We start from the raw sequence: 22,275 nt of genomic DNA, 5'->3' as shown, positions 1-22,275 counted from the left end.
TAGGCGGTGTACAAAGTTAAAAACAGTTTAACAAGAAACCCAACAGCATAAAAACAGTATGTAACCATCAACAAAGAGGAGTGAGAGTTCTAAAAAGGGAAGGCCTGCTGGAATAACAGAGTCTTTAATTATTATTGTAAACTGGTTGTAAACTGCCCCGCGGGCATTTGCCATTTGGTTGGTATACAGATAATAATAATATGTTGCAAACAACAGGTAATAATAACAGGCTAGGCTAGCCAGATAATAATAACAGGCTAGCCTGATAATAATAAATAAATATTATTTTATAATAATAACTAATATTTTATAATAATAAATAAATATTATTATTTTATAATAAAAGGCTTCCCTGATAATAATAAAAGGCTACCCTGTTAAGTTCTATCTTTTTGGCACGGGACATCTTAATTAAATCATGTTGGCACGGGACATCTTAAATTCAGCCACCACTCTGGCCTCTGCGATTTTCAGCAGGCATGACCCAGACATTTTCAAGCATACCTCTAGAACCACAATGTCTAGGAGCTTTATATATACATACATGCAAAATATACAAGGGTCTCCAAACGTTTTGAGTCAGTGGGCACATTTGGAGTTTTAAAAGTGTTGTGGGCGCTCTCACAAAATGGCCACAGGGAAGCCTTGCCCATTCATAAAATAGCTGCCAACACCCATTTCCCCAAAGGCATACCGGTGAAAAGTAATGCAGCATGCCAGCTTCTCAATTTAAAAAGAAATTGTTTTTTTAATTTAAATAAATCAGGAGGAACAGGGAGCCTGGCAGGCAGCAAGAGAGAGGTCTGTGGGCGCACTGGTGTCCCCAGGCACCACACTGGATACCCCGGGTTCAAATGAAAGCTGGGAGCAGGGCCAGCCCAAGACATTTTGCTGCCTGAGGCAGACTAGGAAGTAGCACCCCTCTCGCCAAGTCAAGGTGTTTAGTATCCAGGCATGGCCAAGTTATTTTGGTGCGTGAGGCAGAAAACCCCACCAGTGCTTCTCCCTGGGAGTAAAAATGCAATAATAATAAATTAAATCATTATCAATTTGCTGCCTTTCATCTCACTCAAAATCTGCTGCCTGAGGCAGCTGCCTAACGGTAGGGCCGGCCCTGGCTGGGAGGGAGTGTAGTTCAGGGGTAGAGCATATGCTGTGCATGCAGGAAGTCCCAGGTGCAATCCCTGGTGCCTCCAATTAAAAAGGCAGCACGCAGCTGGTAATGGGAGAGATCCCAGGGAGCAACTGCTCATTGGAGAAGACAATACTGGCTTAGACAAGACAGTCAGACCTGGTACAAGACAGCTTTCCAGGACACCCTCAGGAACCTGCATCCAGTACCACTTTCTGAGGGATCACAACATATCCACCAGCCCTGGCAACAGCAGCTCTTCTCACACAGCTCAGAGTGCTACTGAACTAGATGGAAGTATAGCAATCCCCAACCTGGTGCCCTCCAGATGTTGGACTGCATGCAAGTCCCACTGTTGAAGGGTGTTGCAGGTCAACCCATCTGGAGGGCACCAGGTTGGGAAGGCTGCGGTAGTGGAACGAGGGCTGACTTCAAGTTACAGGAATCTTAGTTGATATACAGTGCAATCCCATACATGTCTATTATTCATTCGTTCGTTCGTTCGTTCATTCCATTCCATTCCTATACTGCCCAATAGCCGAAGCTCTCTTGGACATAGCCTCCGCTGAGTTCATTGGGACTTACTCCCAGGTAAGTGTGTTTCATCAACACAATCTGCATGGATTTTGCTGATCACCTCCAGGCATTCTTGGATGAACTCGATTTTCTAGATCCATTTCAATCCGGCCTTAGACCCAGATTTGGAATAGAAATTGCCCTGGTCATCCCGTGGGATGACGTTTGCTGAGAGGGGGACAGCAGGAGTGCAACCCTGTTGGTGGTCTTGGACCTCTTGGCAGCTTTCGATACCATCTACTATGGCTTCCGTCTGGATCGGTTCTCTGGGCTGGGAGTTGGCAGTCCTGTGCTGCAGTGGTTCCGCTCCCACTTGGATGGCAGATTCCAGAAGGTGGTGCTGGGGGATTATTGCTCTGTCCCTGGCTATTACGCCATGAGGTGCCACTGCGCTCTATTTAATCCCCCATGCGGTTCAACACTTACATGAAACTGCTGAGGGAGGTTATTCTGAGATACAGACTGAGGTGTCGCCAATATGCAGATGACACACAGCTCTATCTCTCCTTTTTTTCAAATCCGGGTTAGTGGGCTCGGTCGTGCCCATGGATAGGACGAGGGCCAATAAACTAAGACTCAATCTACACAAGATGGAGGTAGTGTTAGGAGGTGGTTTTTCTGCCCAGATGAGTGATTCTTGAGGGGGATACACCGTTCTTGAGGGGGTTACACTACCCCTAAAGGATAAGGTTTGTCATTTGGGGGTTCTCTTGGATCCAGCACTATCACTGGACACCCAGGAGGCCTAGGTTACCATGAGCACCTTTTATCAGCTTAGGTTGATATACCAGCTGAAACCGTATCTGGACAGAGATAGTCTGGCGACAGTTATCCACCCTCTGGTAACCTCATGGGTGGATTACTGCAATGTGTTGTATGTGGGCCTACCTCTGAATATGGTTCAGAAACGTCAGTTAGTTCAAAACAGAGCTGCTAGGCTACTAACTGGGACTGGCTGATACGATCATGCGATGGCATGCTTCGACACATGCACTGGCTTCTAGTCTGTCTCCGAGCGAAATTGAAGTGTTGGTGTTGACCTTTAGAAGCCCTAAACAGCTTGGGACCGGAGTATCTAAAGGAACGTCTCCTCCTGTATGTACCTGCTCAGACCCTTAGGTCATCTTCAGACGCAAGCTAACAGGTTGTAGCTCTAAGTTAAAAGCACAAACACCATTCAGCAGCGGTTCAAGAATGCAGGTTCCTCTCCTGGCACCCCCACAGTGCCCTGTAAGTTGGCGAATTGTACTCACATATGCCCTGAAGAAGCCACTTGGGTTTGTTTTGCCACCAGACGCCGATGTAGTAAACCGGGACCCCACTGAAAATAATAGCAAAGCCGATCCCACACTCCTTCGGAGTCATCCAGAAGGAGACAACGATGAGAAAGATGCAGGCAAGGATGAAGAAGACGGGCAAAATGAGGTTGACCTGTGAACGAGGAAACAAGAAGGGGACGAAATGTTAAAGTCAGGGAAGTATGAAAGGCGTTCAGCCCATTTCTACGCTAAAAATACCCCTATCTGATTGGACTGACACTCACGGCTTCATCTGAACAGGCGCTTAGGAATGGTTGCTTTCGGGAACTAGTTTTTCAGACGGTGCCGAGAACCATCTCTTAGCTCCCTAGTCATGTTACAGAGCTGTGATTCCCAGAGTTCCTTGTGGGGGCAGCCCAGGATAATGGAATTTGGCCCCCGGGCTGAAAAAGTCCGACACCCCCGGGGTAGACAAAGTGATGCCCCTCCAGATATCTCTGACTACAACTCCCATAATCCCTGGCCATGCTGGCTGGGCCGATGGGGGTTGCAGCCCAAAACATTCGAAGGGTGCCAAGCTTCCCGCCCACGGTTTAAGTTTATACACCGCAAAATGAATCCCAGAACGGCCCATCCCGGTCTGGCGCGCGCAGGACCCGGGCGCTTCTGACACTACGTTGCCCTCACCCGGATGGGTCTCTCCAGCTCCGGGTGCTTATAGCGCAGCCACAGCATGCCGATGATGGCCAGGGCCACGCAGAGCCAGTTGAAGAAGCTGAAGAAGTTGATCACTGAGAAGATGTCGTTGGAGAAGGCATAGAGCAAAGTCATGATGCACTGGAGATTGGGGCGGGGGTGAGAGGAGGAAAGAGGAAACAGACCGCTGAAATTAAGGAGCAAAGGAATCTACTGGTCCACAGAACCATTATTTCTGGGGTTTGCAAGGTGGTGGTCCCCATGGACATCTCTCTAGGCACCCATCAGGCTCCCAGCCTTTCCTGGTTTTACTTTCATTTTTTAACATTTTGAAAATGCTTTTTAAACTGGGACACTGCCATGCTGCAAAGCAAAGAGCTGCCCTCCAGTACCATCTTCGTTTAGGTTCCAAAGGGTGGTTTTGTGTTTGGAGCTCAGCCCCCACCTCTGCCTTGGCCGTAAGATTCTGGGGCAAGTCACCTTTCACCAGTTTTCCTTCTCGGAGACGAGTGCTTTGTGACCAGCCATCCCCCCCCCCCCCCCGCAGCCATTTTGTAAGAGCACCCACAACACTCCCTCAAAATTCCACATGTGCCCACTGACCCAGAAAGGTTGGAGACCCCTTATTTCCTCTTTACACCCTCCCCTGTCCCCCACCCCCAGAGCAAACTGCGCATTCTTTTGCACACCCTTACCGTGAAGATGAGGGAAGGCACCGGTGTGAGGAGCCTGGGGTGAATCATGGACAGAACCGAGGGCAGGTGACCCTCACGGGAACCAACAAAGAAAAGCCTGAGAGGAAGAGAGTGAAAATCCTGCAGTTAATTTAAGTTGCTTTCACTCCGGCGTGTTGAACTGTGGAGTTTGCTACTGCAAGGTGTAGTAATGGCCACAAATTTGGATGGCTTTAAAGGGGATTGGACAAATTCCTGGAGGAGGCGGCTGTCCATAGCTCATAGTCCTGATGGCTATGTGCTCCCCTCCAGTACCAGAAGCAGTGAGCCTATGTGCACCAGTCGCTGGGGAACATGGGCGGGAGGGTGCTGTTGCACTCGTCCTGCCTGTGGGTTTCCCGTGGGCAGCTGGCTGGCCACTGTGCGAACAGAATGCTGAACTAGATGGACCCTTGGTCTGATCCAGCAGGGCTCTTCTTATGTTCTTAAAAGAAAGATGCATTTCTGCACCAAGAATGTGCTGTTGTCTTCATAACAGAATTGTTGTGGATTGTGGACTGCTTTCTTCTGGTGATCTCTGTTCTAATTTGGAGTTACTAAAAGCAAGTTTCCTGCATCTGCTGCCCTTTTGCTCGTACAAAACCTGTACACACTGATCACAGAGTAAGTCCCATGAAGCTCGATGGGGCTTACTCCTGAGTAGCCATGTATAGGGTTGCACTGTAAGGCATTTATACTTTTGAGGCTGCAATCTTATGCATGCTTACCTGGGAGTAGATTAGAGTGGCCCTTACTTCAGAGTAAACATGTATAGGACTGTAGTCTATAAACTTTGTAAACATGCCAGATTGTTAGCAGATAAGTTAGAAACCATGCATTTTATGTTGTTAAAGCAGTTAAATGAGTGTAGCTTTGATAAGAATGTTAGTATTGTATGTATCTCATTTCCTTCCAGAATTGCTCTTTTTTTTTCCTGGCAGGAAGAATTGGGGCGAAAACCCAGTTTTCCCCATGACTTCAAAATTTCTGGACATTTTACATCTCTAGGTATATTCCAGGACAAAAAGCCACGTATGAACAGACAGACGGCAGGAACGCATTCCTTAATGATCCTGGAGAAATATTTTTGATTGTCTGGAGAAGCACAGCCTGCCCTGGGCTCCTATTTCCACCTTTCAATCGCCCCAGGAGATTGTCCTGTTGCAGCAGCTGTACTGCAGCGTGGCGCAAGAAACGTACCTAGAAGAAGTGAAGAGCGACCCATTGACAGAGCCGAAGCACGACAGGCCGACAAAGACGGGAATGATCCAAGACATGACACCCAGGTGATAGTTCCCAAAGTCCTGTGAGCAGACCAGGAGGAAAGAGATGGTCAACAATTCACCTAGAAAGGCACCACAACCTTAGCATCTGAAGAAACCGAAACCTGGTGGTACACGCAGGGGAGACAGCGGGGCATGGTGTGAATCGTATTTGCAAGCCAATGTGGTTAAACAGGCAGAGAATGAGACTTAACCCAGGAGAAAAAAGGTGTCCCCAACCAGTCGTGTCCGACTCTAGGGTGCGGCGCTCATCCCCGTTTCTAAGCCGAAGAGCCAGCGCTGTCCGAAGACGCTTCCGTGGTCATGTGGCCGGCATGACTGAACACCGAGGTGCACGGAGCGCTGTTACCTTTCCCGCCGAGGCGGTACCTATTTATCTACTTGCAATTTCTTGCTTTCGAACTGCTAGGTTGGCAGGAGCTGGGACTGAAGACGGCAGCTCACTCCGTCACGCGGCACTCGGGTCTCGAACTGCTGACCTGCCGACCTTCCGGTCTGCAGTTCAGCGTCTTAACCACTAAGCCACCGCGGCCCCTTAGACACGAGGGCCCCAGGAGACACGAGTTCAAATCCCACCCTCAGCGACATGAGGAATAGTGACTTGCCCAATCAGGCTCGGTTTCCCCCACCTGCAAATTATGAATTGCAGTGATCTACCTTGCAGGGTCATTGTGAAGGTTAGCGTTAATGCTGCGAAGCGTTTTGCAAAGGATAGAAAGGCATCTCGTCACATTTTTATCCACTCTTCCTGGTACACAATCCCCCCTGCCCCCGCCTTGCATTTTAGTTTCAATAACCAACCTGTGAGGCACATAAGGCTGAGAAAAGGTAACTGTCGTGCAGCCACCCAACCAGCTTTATGGCTGAGTAGACATGCTTATGTAATCTGAAGCAGCTGTGTGCTCTTAACAGTTTAAAATTACAAGCAACCCACAAGCCAGTAAAGGTTTCAACAGCTGGCCTTATCCAAAACAGAAAAAAAAGGGGAAAAGAGAGAAGCCATCTAAGGTCAATACAGGAAGATGTCACTTTGGTAACTGATCATGAGATTGCACAGCCAGCGGTGCGTCTTCATATTTCTAACCAGCGCTGGTGTCTCAGAGACGCATTTCCTGGCTACCTCACTCACTTATCCCAGCTCATCATCACATGAGCCAGGGCCTCATTCTCTGACTCCGGGGGAGGGACTGGCACCCTGAGATAGCACGACCCGCTTAGCCAGCGCACGGGGAAACGCTGAAAATCCGGGGGAGCCATCTAGATAGCAAGCCGCCGTCCCCGAGTGACTCATTTTTTCATTTTACCACGGCAACAGCTTCGGAGGACAGCATCTCATCCACCGTCAGGGTCGTGAAGTAAGCCAGGTTGGTCAACACGTAAACCAGGGTCACGATGGGCAGAGAAATGATGATGGCCAGAGGCAAGTTTCTGAGGGGAGACAGGATGTGTGTTAACACCACGGAGGGGCCGGGTAAAGAGATTTCGCAAGCAATTCCTAAGATCACCTTTCAGCCTCTCCTGGTATTATAGCTTCCACACGCCCTTCGAAGCCCAGGCCATAGGACACAAGTCAGCGTCACATCTGCATAACTAATGTCTATATATGCATACTGAGAAAGAATTACTAGGGTTTCTTTAGAATTTCACAGGAGGCAAAGCCAGCCAATTCATTTCTCATCCAAACTGTCTCAAATAAATACATTCTAAAATTAATTTGCACCTGACCCAGATCATCCCAAACCAATGGAGAAAGTTACTTTCTAAGCTGAATTACCACGCAGGGGAAGATTTTGGGGGGTGCGGATGGGAGGTTGCAACCTGGGGGAAAGGGGAGAATTAACCCTTCTCTCTCCAGCCACAATCCCCCTTGAAAATTGCCCCTTGCACAGCAACTAAGCTGAGAGGAAAAACTTCCCACTGGCACCGACGGACGCTCAGGGCTCTGGGAAAGAGACTGGGGCAATAGGAAACAGATTCAGGGCTGGGACCCGCAACACCTCTGCTTGGCGCTATACATCTTGAAAAGCCACATCCTCTCTCCTTAAGTGCAAGGCATTCCTCTTGAATGTTTGCAATTGTTTGAAGGTTGATTGCTTAAAATTGTTTCAGATATATATTGTGTCTGTGTGCGCTGTCTGTTTATAGGTTCTTATGTAAATGGTTTTACACTTTGTGTAATGTATTTTTAATGGTTTTTAATCTTTGTAAACCTCCCAGAGAGCTTTGGATATGGGGCAATACAGAAATGTGAATCATCATCATCCCAACGCAGCGGCAGGAACACATTTAAGCGAACAGCAGTATTTGATAACCAGGGAGGATATTGCACCGGCAGATGCAGCGCAGAGAAGCGTAAAGATGCTGTCCTACAAGCGTTGTGCACAAATGTCATCCTGAGCCTTTCTGAACAAGGCAACGTCCCCTCCTCACCCCCACTCTTTTTATTGTCCTTTTCTCAAGATAGCCAATAGGGCAGTTTGCTGCACAAGAGTGGCTGGAAATGCGGCATGAAACAGACAGGGATTCCCTTTAAAGAGCACCAATTTGGCAAATTCTCTTCCCCCTCCATCATCAACAGGCCACTCTCAGTTAAAAAACTCACCCAAACACTTACCTGTAAGGATTAATCATCTCTTCTGTGACAAAATTCAAGTAATTCCTGCATTTAAAAAAAAAGGAGGGAAAGGGACACAAAAAAAGAAAGGGTCATTTAGGTTACAATGCAGAGTTGTTCAGCAGAAGAGACAGCTTGCCCCTAAGCAGAACTGGAGTGTGGGTGGAATAGGAAAAGAAGACAACATCGGAGCTTACAGGCGTTGCCCCTGGAAAAGGGAGACAGGTGGCAACTGGTGGCAGGGCCTTCTCAACTGTGGCACCCCAGTTGTAGAATGCTCTCCTTTGCAGGATCTTTTCAAGATCTGGAGGCTGAACTGTCACCTCACACCAAGTCAGACAATCGGCCCACTTAGCTCAATACTGCTTACTGGCAGCGGCTTTCCAGGATTTTAGGTAGGAGTCTTTTTCCTGCCCTACCTGGAGATGCCGGGGATTGAACCTGGGACCTTCTGCATGCAAAGCAGGGGCTCTACCACTGAGCTACGGTCCTTCCCCAAGGGTACTGTTTGTCAGCCTTGAGGTGGCCAGCTCCAGATGTGAGGCTCTGAGGAAATTGGTCCTACTGCCTCACCTGCTATTGACCTGTATATTTGCATATTTAGGTAAAGATTTTTATTTTGCTGGGCTTTTGATTTTGCTCCTTGGATCTACTGCTGATTTTTCCCCTGTTGTTGAAATGCCGTTTATTGCTTTTTTGTGCTATTTCAGGCATGGCATTCCAGAGAACCCTGGAGGGCTGGATTTGGCCACACGCACATTCTGAAACTGAGGAAGAACTGAAGCAGGACATGTGGGCCAGGCCGGGCCGTCCCTTTGATAAGCTCTGCACACCCACTAAATTCACCAGCAGAACAGGGAAGGAGGAAGGACTGCGAGCTAAGAACATCAGAAGAGCCCTGAGGCTGGATCAGACCAAGGGTCCATCTAGGCCAGCATTCTCTTCACACAGCGGCCAACCAGCTGTCAACCAGGACACGAGCCCGACAGCACCCTCCCACCCATGTTCCCCAGCAACTGGTGTACAGAGGCTCACTGCCTCTGGTTCTGGAAGTAGCACATAGCCATTAGGGCTAGTACCCACTGATAGCCTTTTCCTCCACTAATTTGTCTAACCCTCTTTTAAAGCCATCCAAATTGGCGGCCATCACTACATCCTGTGGTAGTGAGTTCCATAGTTTAACTCTGTGCTGGGTGAAGAAGTGCTTCCTCTTATCTGTCCTGAATCTCCCACCAATCAGCTTCATGGGGTGAGCCCAGGTTCTAGTATTATGAGGGAGGGAGAAAAATTTCTCCCTCTCCACATTCTCCACACCATGCATAATTTTGTACACCTCTATTATCTCTCCCCTTACCCTCCCTTTTCCAAGCGAAACAATCCCAGCTGTTGTAACCTTCCCTCACTGGGGAGATGCTCCAGCCCCTTGATCATTTTGGTTGCCTTTTTCTGCACTTTTTCCAGCTCTACAATATCCTTTTTTAGGGGTGGTGACCAGAACTGCACACAGAATTCCAAGTGTGCTTGCACCATAGATTTGTATAAGGGCAGCATGATACTGGCAGTTTTATTCTTAATTCCTTTTCTAATTATGCCTATCATAGATTTTGCCTTTTTATAGCGGCTGCATACTGGGTCGACATCTTCATTGAGCTGTCCACCACCACCCCAAGATCTCTTTCCTGGTTGGTCACCGCTATGGGTTTGTTTCTCTCTCTCTCACAGAACTTACCAGCCTCCATAAGCAAAGAGACCGCTATACAAGGCCAGGACAATGTTCCCAACCTCTGTGTTTGTGCCGTCAAAGGAGTGTTCTAGACTCAGATTTGGCACATCACCTGCAGGAGATAAAACGCAGAAAGGCAAGGGATTAAAATACAGCGTGCCCAAATGGGTGGGTCCTTTCCAGAGCTGAAAAGGGTGAGCATGTCTGTATAGTGTACTACATGACACATCCATCGCTGCAGTTGCCCTCACCACAAGAAAACCGTGGATTGCCTAATGGGGAAAAAATATTCCCACCCTCCAAAAGCTCTCACCAATCAGCTTCATTGGGCGAACTCACTGGGTTCTAGTATGACGCAAGACGGAGAAAAATGTGTCCTCTCCACTTTCTCCATGACATCCATAATTTTGTGCACCTCTATCATGCTTCCCTTTACTTGACTCTTTTCTAAGTGAAACAATCCCAGGTGTTGTAAACCTTTAATTGCTTGCCCTACCCTGTAAACAGCAATTGCTACTGAAAAGGTCTGCTTCCTTTAGTACAATGGAGGATGAAATTCAGTCACAAATTATAAACCCTACAATACTCAAACAAAGGACATTAGGAACAAGGAAAGCACATTTATTGTCAAAAGATTTTGACTAAGAAAGAAAAGAAAGGAGGACAAGTATTGTTCTCACTTGGTCAGGACGTAAAGATCCCTCCAGTCCCTGTGCTGTCCAGAGAAACCCTCGAGTCTTTACCCCGTGAATTGTGGTAAGGGCCCCTAAGAATCCAAATGAATAACAGGAACTCCATTCTTGTATGGAAACAGTGCAGGATATATATATGGGGAGGGGGTCTCTGCAATTGTATGTTTCTTGAAGGAACTTCCAGCACATTTGCAGCGTTTATTTTAGTTACAGTGATGTCTCGGTAGAAATGTCGTTTCGTGCCTTTTGATCTGATGGCCAGAGAGCCTGGGATAGGAAGAGAGAGGGTGGTGAAAGGCCGGCTCTCAGTTCCTGGCTCTCTTCTGAAGATGGAGCCCCCAGGTGCGCCTGGAAGGGAGGCACGAGGATCTGGGAAGGGTGCAGCAGGCTGTCTGACCTCACTGCTGCCTCCCGTGTGATCCGTCTTAGGGTGCTAAGAGCTTGGAGAGGCCCATCACATGGGCACTTCTGCCACGGCGAGGTTAAACTCTTCGCACTTCCCCAGACTCGACATTCCAGTGATTCACCGGGGGAGGGGGCATTCGTAACAGAAGAGTCTTTCTTCCGTGAACGACAAACCAGACATTTCCCTGACCAAGCAAGCCCCTGCCAGCATCACGTTAAAACAGGAACGCGAGACGGCGCGGGGCACAATGGAACCCCACGGAAGGGATACGCAAACGTATTTCCAAAGTGGGTTTTGCTGAAACCTCCGAGATTCTGCTTCTGGAGACCTTCCATTAATCCCAATACTTTGCAGTTCTCAAGACACTTTTATCCTCGTGTACCATTATGGCTCTGCAAGGGGAGGGAGAAGGGAGGAGACACGGCATGGATGTCTCAACTGTATATCACTGGCTGCATCCGGATCAGTGTAGTCCTCATTGACATCAATTCTGCATTAAGTGCCTCTTAGTCTAGATCCAACCCCATAAAGTTTGCATTTAGGAGCTCCCAGGGGCTCAGTCCCCAATCTCTCCAGGAAACTGGGCTGGGGGAAAGAAACATATCCCTGAAGACCCTGGAGCAGGGGTCCTGACCCTCCCGCTGGAGGTCCTACTGCCAAATTCTACACACTTGGAGACCCACTGTCATTTAGAGAAGCCAGAGTCGGGGTGTGTGTGTTTGTGTATGTGTGTATTCCATGCAAACGAGGTGAGGAGCTGCGAAGAAGGAAGGCAGTGATTCTACGCCTTGTAGAAATTTAATGAAATTCCAACTTTGGTATAACTCTGAGATATGGGATCGCTGTTCTCATTTGCACCCCATCACCTTAAGGTAACGACTTACACAACATCTACATCTTATAATAAGCTACCTGGAGCTTACGCAGTAAACAGAGAATGCACCTGACAAAACCAGTGTGCCCACTCCGCCACTCTAAGACAACTTGATGGAACGTTTTTGCAGCCGTATTTTCAATCGGATCTTGTGGCTTAGCTGTCTTGAACATTTAGGAAAGGCAGGTTATACAGGTTTTTAAACAAACTCTCTAGGATACTGCTGCAAAATCTGGAATCCCCCTCAAAAGCCTGACACTTGACTTCCATTTCTCCCTTACTCGATGCTTTGATCACTTTGCTCGCTTTGTTACATCGCTGACGGAGGAGAAGCTGCTGACATCCGGAAACCGTAACTGCGGTGAAGCCAAAACACTTCAGATGGCTTCCAGCTACAGATCAGTAAGCACTGAATGCAATTTGAGCCATAGACACTACACAAGGCTCCCAATCATAGGTATTATGAAATAATTACAAGGAGGGCCTGAAAGAGAAAGGTGCTCTTTAATTTGCCATAGAATGCAATGCCACCAGGTGGGTGTAACTGTCCCACCCCCACGCCAGGCACCTGCTGCAGTCCAAAAGGGCCTTCTCTGTTTACACGCCCCGGCTCATTGCCTCTGCCCCTCCTTGATTCAACCGATTAACAGTAAACGCCCTCGGAACACAGCAGCAGCTGCTGGAATGAGCCAGCGTTTCCCCCGCCATGGCGCCCGGCTCAAATGCCTCTTCGACCACACTCCGCTCTAAAATTAACCAAATCAAAAGCAACGCGCTCCAACACAACCCCTTGCCCGCAAGCCCTGAAGCGGCCAAATTGCTGGTAATGGCGACTTGCCATTTCTATCACCGCCTGAGGGTTTCTTGGGGAGGGGGGGAGAAATAGAGGAATCGTGCGGCTTCAGAACGCTTAATTTTTGGATCGTGTTGGCACCGGTCCTAACCACGCCACAGAGTCAGCACAAAGGGGTTATTCACTGAGATGATTGAAGTAAGCAGAGGTAGGGCTGGGTGGAAACATGCAAGGGCTGAAGCCGTCAATAAAATTTGAAAGATAAAAAGAAAAACCAGGGGAGGGCTCCAAGGGGGATCAGTGAAGCCTGAAGTCCTCCGATGCTCAGCAGGCTTGGTCTTGACCAGTTCTCATCCCAGTTGTTCAGGGGGTGTTGGTCTTGGGTCCTCAGGAAAATGGGCGGAACATAAATGTAACAAGTGGCTCTAGGTCAGCTGCCCCCAAGCTGGCGCCTTCCAGATGTACTGGACTACAGCTCCTAACATCCTGGCTTGGGATGATGAGCGCTGTAGTCCAAACACATCTGGAAGGTGCCAGCTTGGGAAGCCTGATCCAGAGAAATGCCGAAATGTATCTCAACTTAAGAAATCTCTAGTAGGAACTCAAATATGGCGGCCAAGGGGTATTACAACAAGATGATCCCAGGCGTAACTGTTTTTAGCCAAAAAATAGCTCTTGAATGGTTGGCATAAGAGCAGCCCTGCTGGACTGGACCAAAGGATCCAGCTTCCAGATCCTTGAAGTGGGTAACCAAAGGCCTTCAGGAAGCTCACAAGCAGCACATGATGGCAAGAACCCTCTCTAATTCTTGCTCTTCAGCAACTGGCATTCACTGGCATATTGCAGGGGTGTCAAACTTCAGACCTAGAGGCCAAATCCAGCTTGCCTAGGGGCCAAACTTTCCACCCAGGGTTCCCCAGACATCTCTACCCCCTTCTCCTGGCCACTGTTGCTGGGGATTGAACCCGGGGCCTTCTGCATGCCTCTAGCACATGAGCTAGAGCCCCGCCTTCTTCTAGGGTACCCAAATCTATCGCACCCAGGGCCATCCAGCCCAGAAAGTGGAGCGAGTTTCAGGATCCACACCCATGGCTCCCAGCCAGGACCACTAATATCACCGCAGGGGGGAAACAAGAGGGGACTTTCCCCCAGCCTTCCCCTTGGAGAAAAGGCAACTCACTGGCTTGCCCTTCCCTTCCTTGCAGAACAGGCACAGCTAGCAAAGTTTGTCAATAAACACTCATAAAGTGCTATTATTCAATTTACTGAGACGAGAGCCACAAAAAAAGGAGCCTCGGCCGCCAGATTTCCTCCCTCCCTGCTGGGCTAAAAATGCATCTTTAACTCAAGTTGACGGGCCTGTGCTGTTCGCACAAGGCTGGCGCCTGGGAAAGAACACCAGGCGCCTTGCGCCACCCTCTCCGAGAAACTTGACCTGAAAGGGTTCTCACAGTCAAGGCAAAGCAAGTCCCACCTCAGGCCAGCGTTCTACACCACCACATCAAATGCTCCCAAAAGAGGTCCGTCCTTGTCCGATAGCCTTTCCCGCTCTCAGCCTCAAAAGGTAGTACCAAATTGCGGCACCGCCATCTTCTCTGGCCCCTACCACATCTTTTGCCTACTTGATGCTTCTTCTGTGTCATCTGTACCCTGTTAAAATGATTCAGGCTGCTTTCCAGCTTCACCAGTTCTTTCATGGCTAGAGATGTGAAGGCCTGGGAAAACCCCAGAAAAAATGGGGGGGAAGGAGAGAGAGAGACTGGAAAAAATTGGAGGGAAAGACATTTGGATTTTTGGAAAATTTGGAAACAAAACACATTCCCCCCCCCCCCGCCTCATTTTTTCCGCCAAACCTTCACATCTCTATTCACGGCATATATGCTTCTGACCTGGCATTAAAAACAGAGCGCCCCACGGCGGTCTGACTTGCTTCCCCATAATAAGTTTATTCCCTCCAGCTTTTGAGCCGCTCAGAAGATTTAAAACGAGAGGCTGATGAAGGGACAAGAAGCCAATGAAGGCGGCTCTTAGACGGACCCAAGACAAGCTAATTAGTATGGTTTCCCCCCCTCCCCCTATTGGATCAGAACACAGCTACATGCAAAAGCAAAACACCTTGTCTACCAGATGGACTTGCCAAATCGGGGCTTGCTCTTGCTTTCGGCAGGACACCACAAGAGACGGAACAAAACGGATTTCAAAGATCAGCAACTTGCTGCGTTCAGAGGCAGGCAGTGCCAGTTTGAAGGGGGGAAGGAGAGGGAGTGCATATTAAATATATATCAATACAAAGATGTGAAGGGGTGGAAAATCCAATACCTCTCGCTCCCTCCACCTCCCCACTCAAGGCTTCATCAAGCATCCTGAGCTGCAGGGTCAGACCAAAATTACACAGGGTTGCGAGTTCCAGAACCTGCCTGCTCTTTAATCAGGCTTAAATTGTCCTCTCCGAGGCACAAGAGGATGCCGCCGGGCCAGGCGTGCCTGGCTAGTGAAGGCGGGTGCCTGAAGCCAAGTTGGGCATGGCAGAGAACGGGATGCAACAGGTTGGCAGCTCACGTCTGCAAACCAGACATGATTTAGGGTTTGGCATCGCCAGCTTCCCTTGCCTGTTTCTCTGGGGCATTTCATGACAACTCTTCACTACAGAAGCCAGAATTTCAACCATCACCTAAGGACAAACTTTTAGGCCCATGACCTGCGCGAACACACGTTAAAACAGGAATCTTCATGCACACTCTGTATTCTAGACTCGATGCTGCATTGAACTGTGCTGAATTCAGACAAGTCAGTTGACTGGTGTACATGCAACAAAGAGGGGGGTTTGTGCACTCAAGGGGTAAATCTAGCCTAAGTGTACTCTAAAATCCAACTTAGAGTAGACTCACTGAAATGAATGGGAGTTGGTAATCATGACTAACTTAAGTCACATTCATTTTAATGGGTCTACTCTAAGTAGGATTTATGTTGGATTTTACCTATAGTGCCAACTGCCCACTATGCAAACTCCTTAGAAACCTTCCCCCGATGTTTAGCTCTCCTTTTGTTAAAGACCACAGCTCAGTGGTAGAATACCTGCTTTGAATGCAGACACTCCCAGCTTCAACCTCAACATCTCCAGACAGGGCTAGGAAAGTTTCCCACCCCCACTCAGTGTAGACCAGGGGTAGGCAACCTTGGACTACAACTCCCATTATCGCTGACCATTGGTCATGCTGGCTGGAGCTCATGGGAACTGTAGTCCAAAACATCTGGAGGGTACCAGATTGCCTGGTGTAGACCAGGGGTGGGCAGAAAGCAGGTCTCCAGATATTTTGGACTTCAACGGCCGGCATTCCTAATCTTTGACTATGCTGGCAGGGGATGATGGGAGTTGAGGTCCAAAACATCTAGAGATCTTACCTTCTTCCCACTCCAGTGCAGACAACACTGTGCTAGATGGACGGGCGGTCTGATTTGGTAAAAGTCTGTGTCCCATTTTTTATGAGATTGAAAACCAAATCCTTGCAAGCGGAAAATGCTTCCCAAATAAATCACAAGTAATGCAGCCGGCCCAGGCTGGTGCTCGTCAGATGTTTTGGACTACAACCAGTGGAGGCTGGTGGCTCCGATGTCAGTGGGGCAGTGGATTCGCTCCAGGTTTCAGTCAGAACCACTCAGAACTCTAAAGCAGCTATCCAAGGTCCTTGGTACAGACTGCCAAGCCCACAAGTGTCATACCATTTCTGAATGGGACACTTTTAAACTCAACTGCTTTTTCTGGGGAGATACACAGAAGCAGGGCTGGTGCTTTCTAGGCTGCCCTTTCTAGGTATTTCACCATGACAAGTAGAGACACAGACGTCCAGGAGCCATTTGGGACAGACGCAAATGGTTTAGACTTCGCTACTTGCACTCCAGTGCAATCCCATCAAGTGAAAGGACAAGAACTGAGAGCACAATGAGACGCCTTGCTCTTCCATGTTCACCCTCCTGCACCGTTCTAATCAGAAAATCTGTAACAAGGACTTTCAAGCACTCCGCCCCGGTTCCGTGCCCGTTGAGGAATTAGCAGGATAAGCCTCACTGTAAGAGGTACCCAGGTCGGGCAGAAATGGGTCTATTAGAAAAATAGAAGGAATTTGAGTGCAATAAAAATGTAGGCTTGTCATGCCAAAAGCACGGCTTGCCAACCAAATTAGACACGGCAGTCCTTCTACTCAGGATAACTATTTATTTCGCAAGAGCGAACAAGGTAATAGGGTTCCTCGGCCAGCCAGATGGCCCAACTGCACAAGCCATATCTTTGGCTGGCATACACACACACACAGGATGCTAAAATTGATTAGTGTCGATGGTTTTCAGTCTCTTAGATTTCCCCCCTTAAATTTAAACAGTGTAAAAGAAATACATGCTATTGTCTTTACATTTTTACAAGTATTCCAGTAAAAATGTCTACATCATATAACATTTAAATCATGTTGCATGTGCTTCAATTTCCCCCCTCAAATATTTCAGGCCAAATACTTTTGTTGTACCGGGACAACAAATTAACATGGGATACTTTTTAAAGCTTTGTTGTTTATTAAAACACAAGCGTAAAATGAACATGCTAAATTAGATCATTCTCTAGGACCTCAGAACATTTCCCTACGCAAATTAACTTAATTTGTGCAGGAAAATTTCCCAATTCCAAATCTTCCTGGAAAACCCACATCGCTACTTAACAAGCCCAGCTAAGTAGCAGATGCACAAAAACACAAAAGTGATGTTGATCGAGTCACACACCTAAACTTTCCCCGAGAAAGGACTAAAGTTAACCCTTCTCTTGCAGCATCCTTAAGTGACCCTGTTCAGCAAAACAGACCCGGCAAATGGGAGGAAAAGCCAGTTTTAAACAGTGTTCGTGCTATAAGGCGGGCCTGACAGCAGACATGAACAACTATTTAGAGAAACAGTTCAAAAGACGTTCACAGAAGCAGCCACAACCCAGAGGAAGGGGAGAATTTTCTTTTGTGCCTTTGCCAAGACAAACTGTAACGCAAATGTTTCCTTCAGAAGTTTCTTACTTAGGCACCAAAAACATGAAAGGTGCCGATTTTATTGGACTGCTCTCTGTTCCCGGAGGGCACCCTGCTTGGTCTAAAAAAAGAGCATGTATTTTATTTTACAATTCTCTCCCTCGCACCACCATTATAGAGATCTGCAAGAAGTAGGGTATCCTACTTTCAGTCCTCTATTTGATAAAGTCCTCTATTTTGATAAAGAACCATAAGACCCCAGAGCAGAGCAAGGGCCTTGAAGTTGCCCATCAACAGTTAGCAACTAGAAAGCAGACAGAACAGGGACACAGGTCACCTGGCCAATCATCCCTACTATGGTGAGATATATTGTATTCCTATTTAAATTATAGTCGGTATTTCTAAACGTGCATCTATAAGGATGAATCAGTACATGCATATGTTATGCAAACTGGTGCCCTCTTTTTTGGTGATACATTTCCTCTTTTTTAACAATGCATACATGGCTGCCCTATTCAGAACTGAGGCAGGTAGTGACTGGGGGGAAAGAAGGCCTTCTCGGGGGCGATGCGCTGTTTATGCAATGTATTTTACTTATACAGATGTTTTTGTGCCACCTTTCGGAAGTAAAAATGCCCCCCAAGGCCATTTAACAAAATCAAATATTACCACAAAATGCACACAATTGAAAACAAAAAATTAACCTGAGCAGAATTTTGATTAAAAAATATTAAAAGCCAGGCAGAAGAAAAATGTTTTCACTGCCTGCCTAAAAGTAATTTAATCTCCCTTGGGATGGGATTCCATATCTGGGTGCTGCCACAGACAAGGCCCCACTTCACGTCCCCACCAAGGAAGTGGGACAAATGAGGGAGGCACCTATTCTAGGATCATTTTGATACCAGCTTAAAACTATTCCAGACACTTTCTACTGCTATTTTGCATATGCAACCTTTGATCAGATGTTGCTAGATGATGTCTGAACCTGGACATTATATGTTAATTGTGGGTTAAACAACCCACAGTTAACCCACAATTAGATGTTAGGTTAACTGTGGGGTGTTTAACGCATGATTAACCTATAGTGCCCGGGTTTGGATTTCATATAGCAACCTCCAGTCGGAAGGTGCATTTGCAAAATGGTGATGGAACATGGGCAGCATGCATTACAACGAATTGTGGGTTAACTATATCATTATTTTCCGCTGTTACGTGCAAAGGGGCCCTCTGGGTTGTCTGGGAGGGTGTTAAATGCATTTTATTAACACACTGCGAGCCTCTGTGAAATTACAAAGCAGCATATAAATATTTAAATAAATTAATTGTAAAAACCAAGTGCAATCCTGGATATGTCTACTCAGAAGTATGCCCCACAGAGTTCAGTCAGGCTTAGTCCCAGGTAAATGGGCAGGATTTCAGCACTCCCCAGGGAACACGGGAAAGCCAAAACCTGCATCATTTTCTCATTGCCTTCCTCATCATTCTCCATGTGCAACATGCAAGCCACGTTTATGGCACTAAATATATCAAGAATTTTGTGACTGCACAGCACAGGAACACCACACTTGTTATCAGGTGCAGGATGCAAAAGCTGAGCTGTTCAGCATGTTGATGTGTGTGTGTGTTTTTTAAAGACAATGACCACATGCCTAGTCCTTATGGCAGTCCAGACAGGCCTGGAAATGTACAGGCAAGGCTTGGAGAAGTCTTGGAAGAGACTGCTCACATCCATCACTTTCAACCCTACACTCAGTTTACATCTGTCAACCTCCAGACTTCTTGCTTGCATAACCATGACCTGAAATGTAGAAAAGACCTTCGAGACAAATTCCTGCCAGGTAAAAAGGGCTCTCTGAAGATATTAAAAGGAAAACTATTATTAGCACAGAGATTCAAAGATTTTGTAGCCCAAAATGTATGGCATGCACAGCATTTCACAGCCATTAACGGCCGAGCCCTCAAGTCCAGCTGCTTGCCATAAAGGGGGAAGCTGTGGAGTAAAACACTCTGGGCAGTCAGGAAGTGGAGAGAAGATAAGAGGTGCATTTTGCAAGAACCGGTGTCTCAGGGAATGAGCTGTGGGTGGAAGATCACCTCAGAAAACCTGTTAGAGGGTTCTCGCAAAGGTCAAGCAAGAATTTCATGTGGGGCGTGGATGAGGAAGAGGAGGGAAGGAAAAATAATATCTTACAAGATCGAAAAAGCGGAAAGGGAAGGAAAAGAATGTCTTTTTATTCATTTGTTGCTAAACAAGGGCTGCTTATTTTGCCCCGGAGGGATTTCCCCCCCCTCCTTCTCTGCTTTGTTCCACAGAAGGCGGCATTCTTCCCTTAAAAGTTCCCATCCGCTTATCTGTTCATCGAAAAATAAAAAAATGCAGAGCACAGCTCATGCTGACACCGCCAGGTTGCCCTTGGCAAACCCACCCAGCAGTTTTGTGTCACGAGGGCTCTGTCATTAGGAAGAAACAAACACAATTGACAAAAGTTAGCTTTATTCCTTAAAATGCTGAAGCTTTAAAAAGAGGGAGACCTTTAAACTTGGAGGAGTTGCCAAGGGGGCTGAAGGATGTGTATCCATCCATGCTCTTTTGCTCACGCCTCTCATCACAGCCCTTCCCCATTTATTTATTTATGTTTCTGGGCCACTTTGAAGCCCCAAAAGTTCCTGAAGCAGTTTAGAAGTTAAACAAATGCGGCATCAAACAAACAAACAAAAACAGATCAAGCTCAGCCGAGCAGCAGCACCACCTCTACCCCCCCCCCCCCAACGAGACCAAAGCAAATGCCAGGGCAGAAGGGAGCAGACACGTGAACAAACCCAGTCCAGACCACAGCCCGCCGACAAAACAGAAGCGTTCTGGCAGCACTTGCAGAGCAGAGCTGGGCAGCTTGTGGCGCTCTGGGGGCCAGTTCCCCCAACTGGAGCCCAGATTTGGCCCCTGGACAGACAGGACTAGGCCCGCAGGCCCGAGGTTCGACAGCCCTGACTCAGTGGAGGCTGGTGGCGCCGATGCTGGTGGGGCGGTGCATCCACCTAAACTGCACCCCTGCCCATCACTGCTGCTGAATAGGCCACCATGCCAAAAAAGGGCAGATTTTTCTCTAAAAAAGAGAAGAGGGTCAAACTAGCCCGTTTTTGCTGCTGCGCCACCGAATCTGGGCAGCAAACGGTGCCTCGCTTTCTTAAACGGAAGGGAAAATAGGCCTTTGTTGTTGTTGCGTGCTGTATTTCAGCGGCAAATTCGGCCGAGGGTGGCAAAACGGGTCAAGGCAGTGGAGGCTGGTGGCACCGATGCCGGTGGGGTGGTGAATCCACTCCGGAATCCAGTCAGAACTGGTCAGAACTCTGAAGGAGCTATCCAAGGTGTTAAGCACCTCGGATAGCTCCGTTAGAGTACCGGCTGACACCTGGAGCAGATCCACCACCCCACTGACATTGGAGCCACCAGCCTCCACTGGTCAGGAGGGATGAAGGCGGGCTGCGTGTTGCCCACACCAACTGGACACAGAGAGAGAAACGGGGGTGGGAGATCCGTGTGGAAGAGGGAGTTGCACAACCGAGCACCTCCTCCTGCAACTGTCACCCGCAGCAGCCATTCCAGCCAGCTGTGCTGGGGGAGATGAGAGGGAGAGCAGGGCCACTGCACCAGCCCTGCTGAGATAATTCCCCGGTCCGGTGCCTGCCAGATGTGTTGGGACCACAGGTCCCCTCATCTCCTAGCCACCATGGCCAACGGCTCTGCATGGTTCTGGGCAGGGGTCTCTCTCTCAGCCCGCCCTGGGAGATGCCAAGGAAGGAACCCCGGGCCCTCAGCACGCAAGGAGGGCGCTCTGCCACATCAGCCGTGACGCTCTTGCCCTGGGCCGGGGTCTCCCTTCCCTTTTTAGAAAACATGCACGTTTGCCGTGTTCTTCTGCCACTCTCAGTCCTCCGCATGCACTGCATTGCGCGGGAAAACAACAACCGCTCTGCTCGCTTCTCAGATTACAGGAAGGACAGGAGAGGGCGCAGTCTCATCACGAACAGCGTATTCACAGCCCATAGCTGTCACTCATCTGTCGGCACATCCGCCCCCATCCATGTCCCCTTTCTGGGAAGCAAAACACCCAGCGGGTGGGAGTGGAAGGGGCGTGCATGTTATCTCACACCAAGCAAGCCAGCCCCGCCGGCAGGCGAAAACACATGGAGGCCGCAGCCAAGTGGAAACACCACACCGGCACTCACTGCGCTCCTGGACAAGCGGGTGGAACAGAAGCGCCCGGTCAGAAACCACGCGACCAGCCTCAATCCCTGCTGAAGGAGTGGCACGATCAGGTGCCTGCAGCCCATCGCCGAAAAGCAGAACAGGAAGGGCAGAGGGCGCGAACGGCAGGGAGGCGACCCTTGACAAGATTGGAGCTGGGGAAGATGGCCACGTTTCAAGGCAAACTCGGCTCCTTGCAAGCGGCTTCAGTCATCAATTCGAGGTTCACAAAAGGTGGACACCTGGGAGGGAGTACAGACCATTGCTC

General features: G+C 48.5%; 1 protein-coding gene across 1 annotated transcript in view; it reads right to left on the bottom strand.

Moving 5' to 3' along the window:
• Positions 1 to 22,275, bottom strand: part of SLC7A5 (solute carrier family 7 member 5) — a 53,298-nt gene that overhangs the window by 3,912 nt on the left and 27,111 nt on the right. Inside the window, exons 3-9 of the mRNA XM_084812809.1 lie at positions 10,003 to 10,108; positions 8,274 to 8,318; positions 6,964 to 7,087; positions 5,577 to 5,680; positions 4,359 to 4,455; positions 3,655 to 3,804; positions 2,962 to 3,139 (exon numbers count right to left, since the gene is read on the bottom strand). Coding sequence (XP_084668935.1) covers positions 2,962 to 3,139; positions 3,655 to 3,804; positions 4,359 to 4,455; positions 5,577 to 5,680; positions 6,964 to 7,087; positions 8,274 to 8,318; positions 10,003 to 10,108 — 804 coding nt within the window. The remainder of the gene's footprint in view (positions 1 to 2,961; positions 3,140 to 3,654; positions 3,805 to 4,358; positions 4,456 to 5,576; positions 5,681 to 6,963; positions 7,088 to 8,273; positions 8,319 to 10,002; positions 10,109 to 22,275) is intronic.

The sequence above is a fragment of the Heloderma suspectum genome, chromosome 8 (genome assembly GCF_057233095.1).
Source record: "Heloderma suspectum isolate Gila_16-S chromosome 8, 16-S_ref, whole genome shotgun sequence".
Taxonomy (NCBI): Eukaryota; Metazoa; Chordata; class Lepidosauria; order Squamata; family Helodermatidae; genus Heloderma; species Heloderma suspectum.
Note: the sequence above shows the minus strand (reverse complement) of the source record. Positions and strands in the feature narration are given on the sequence as shown.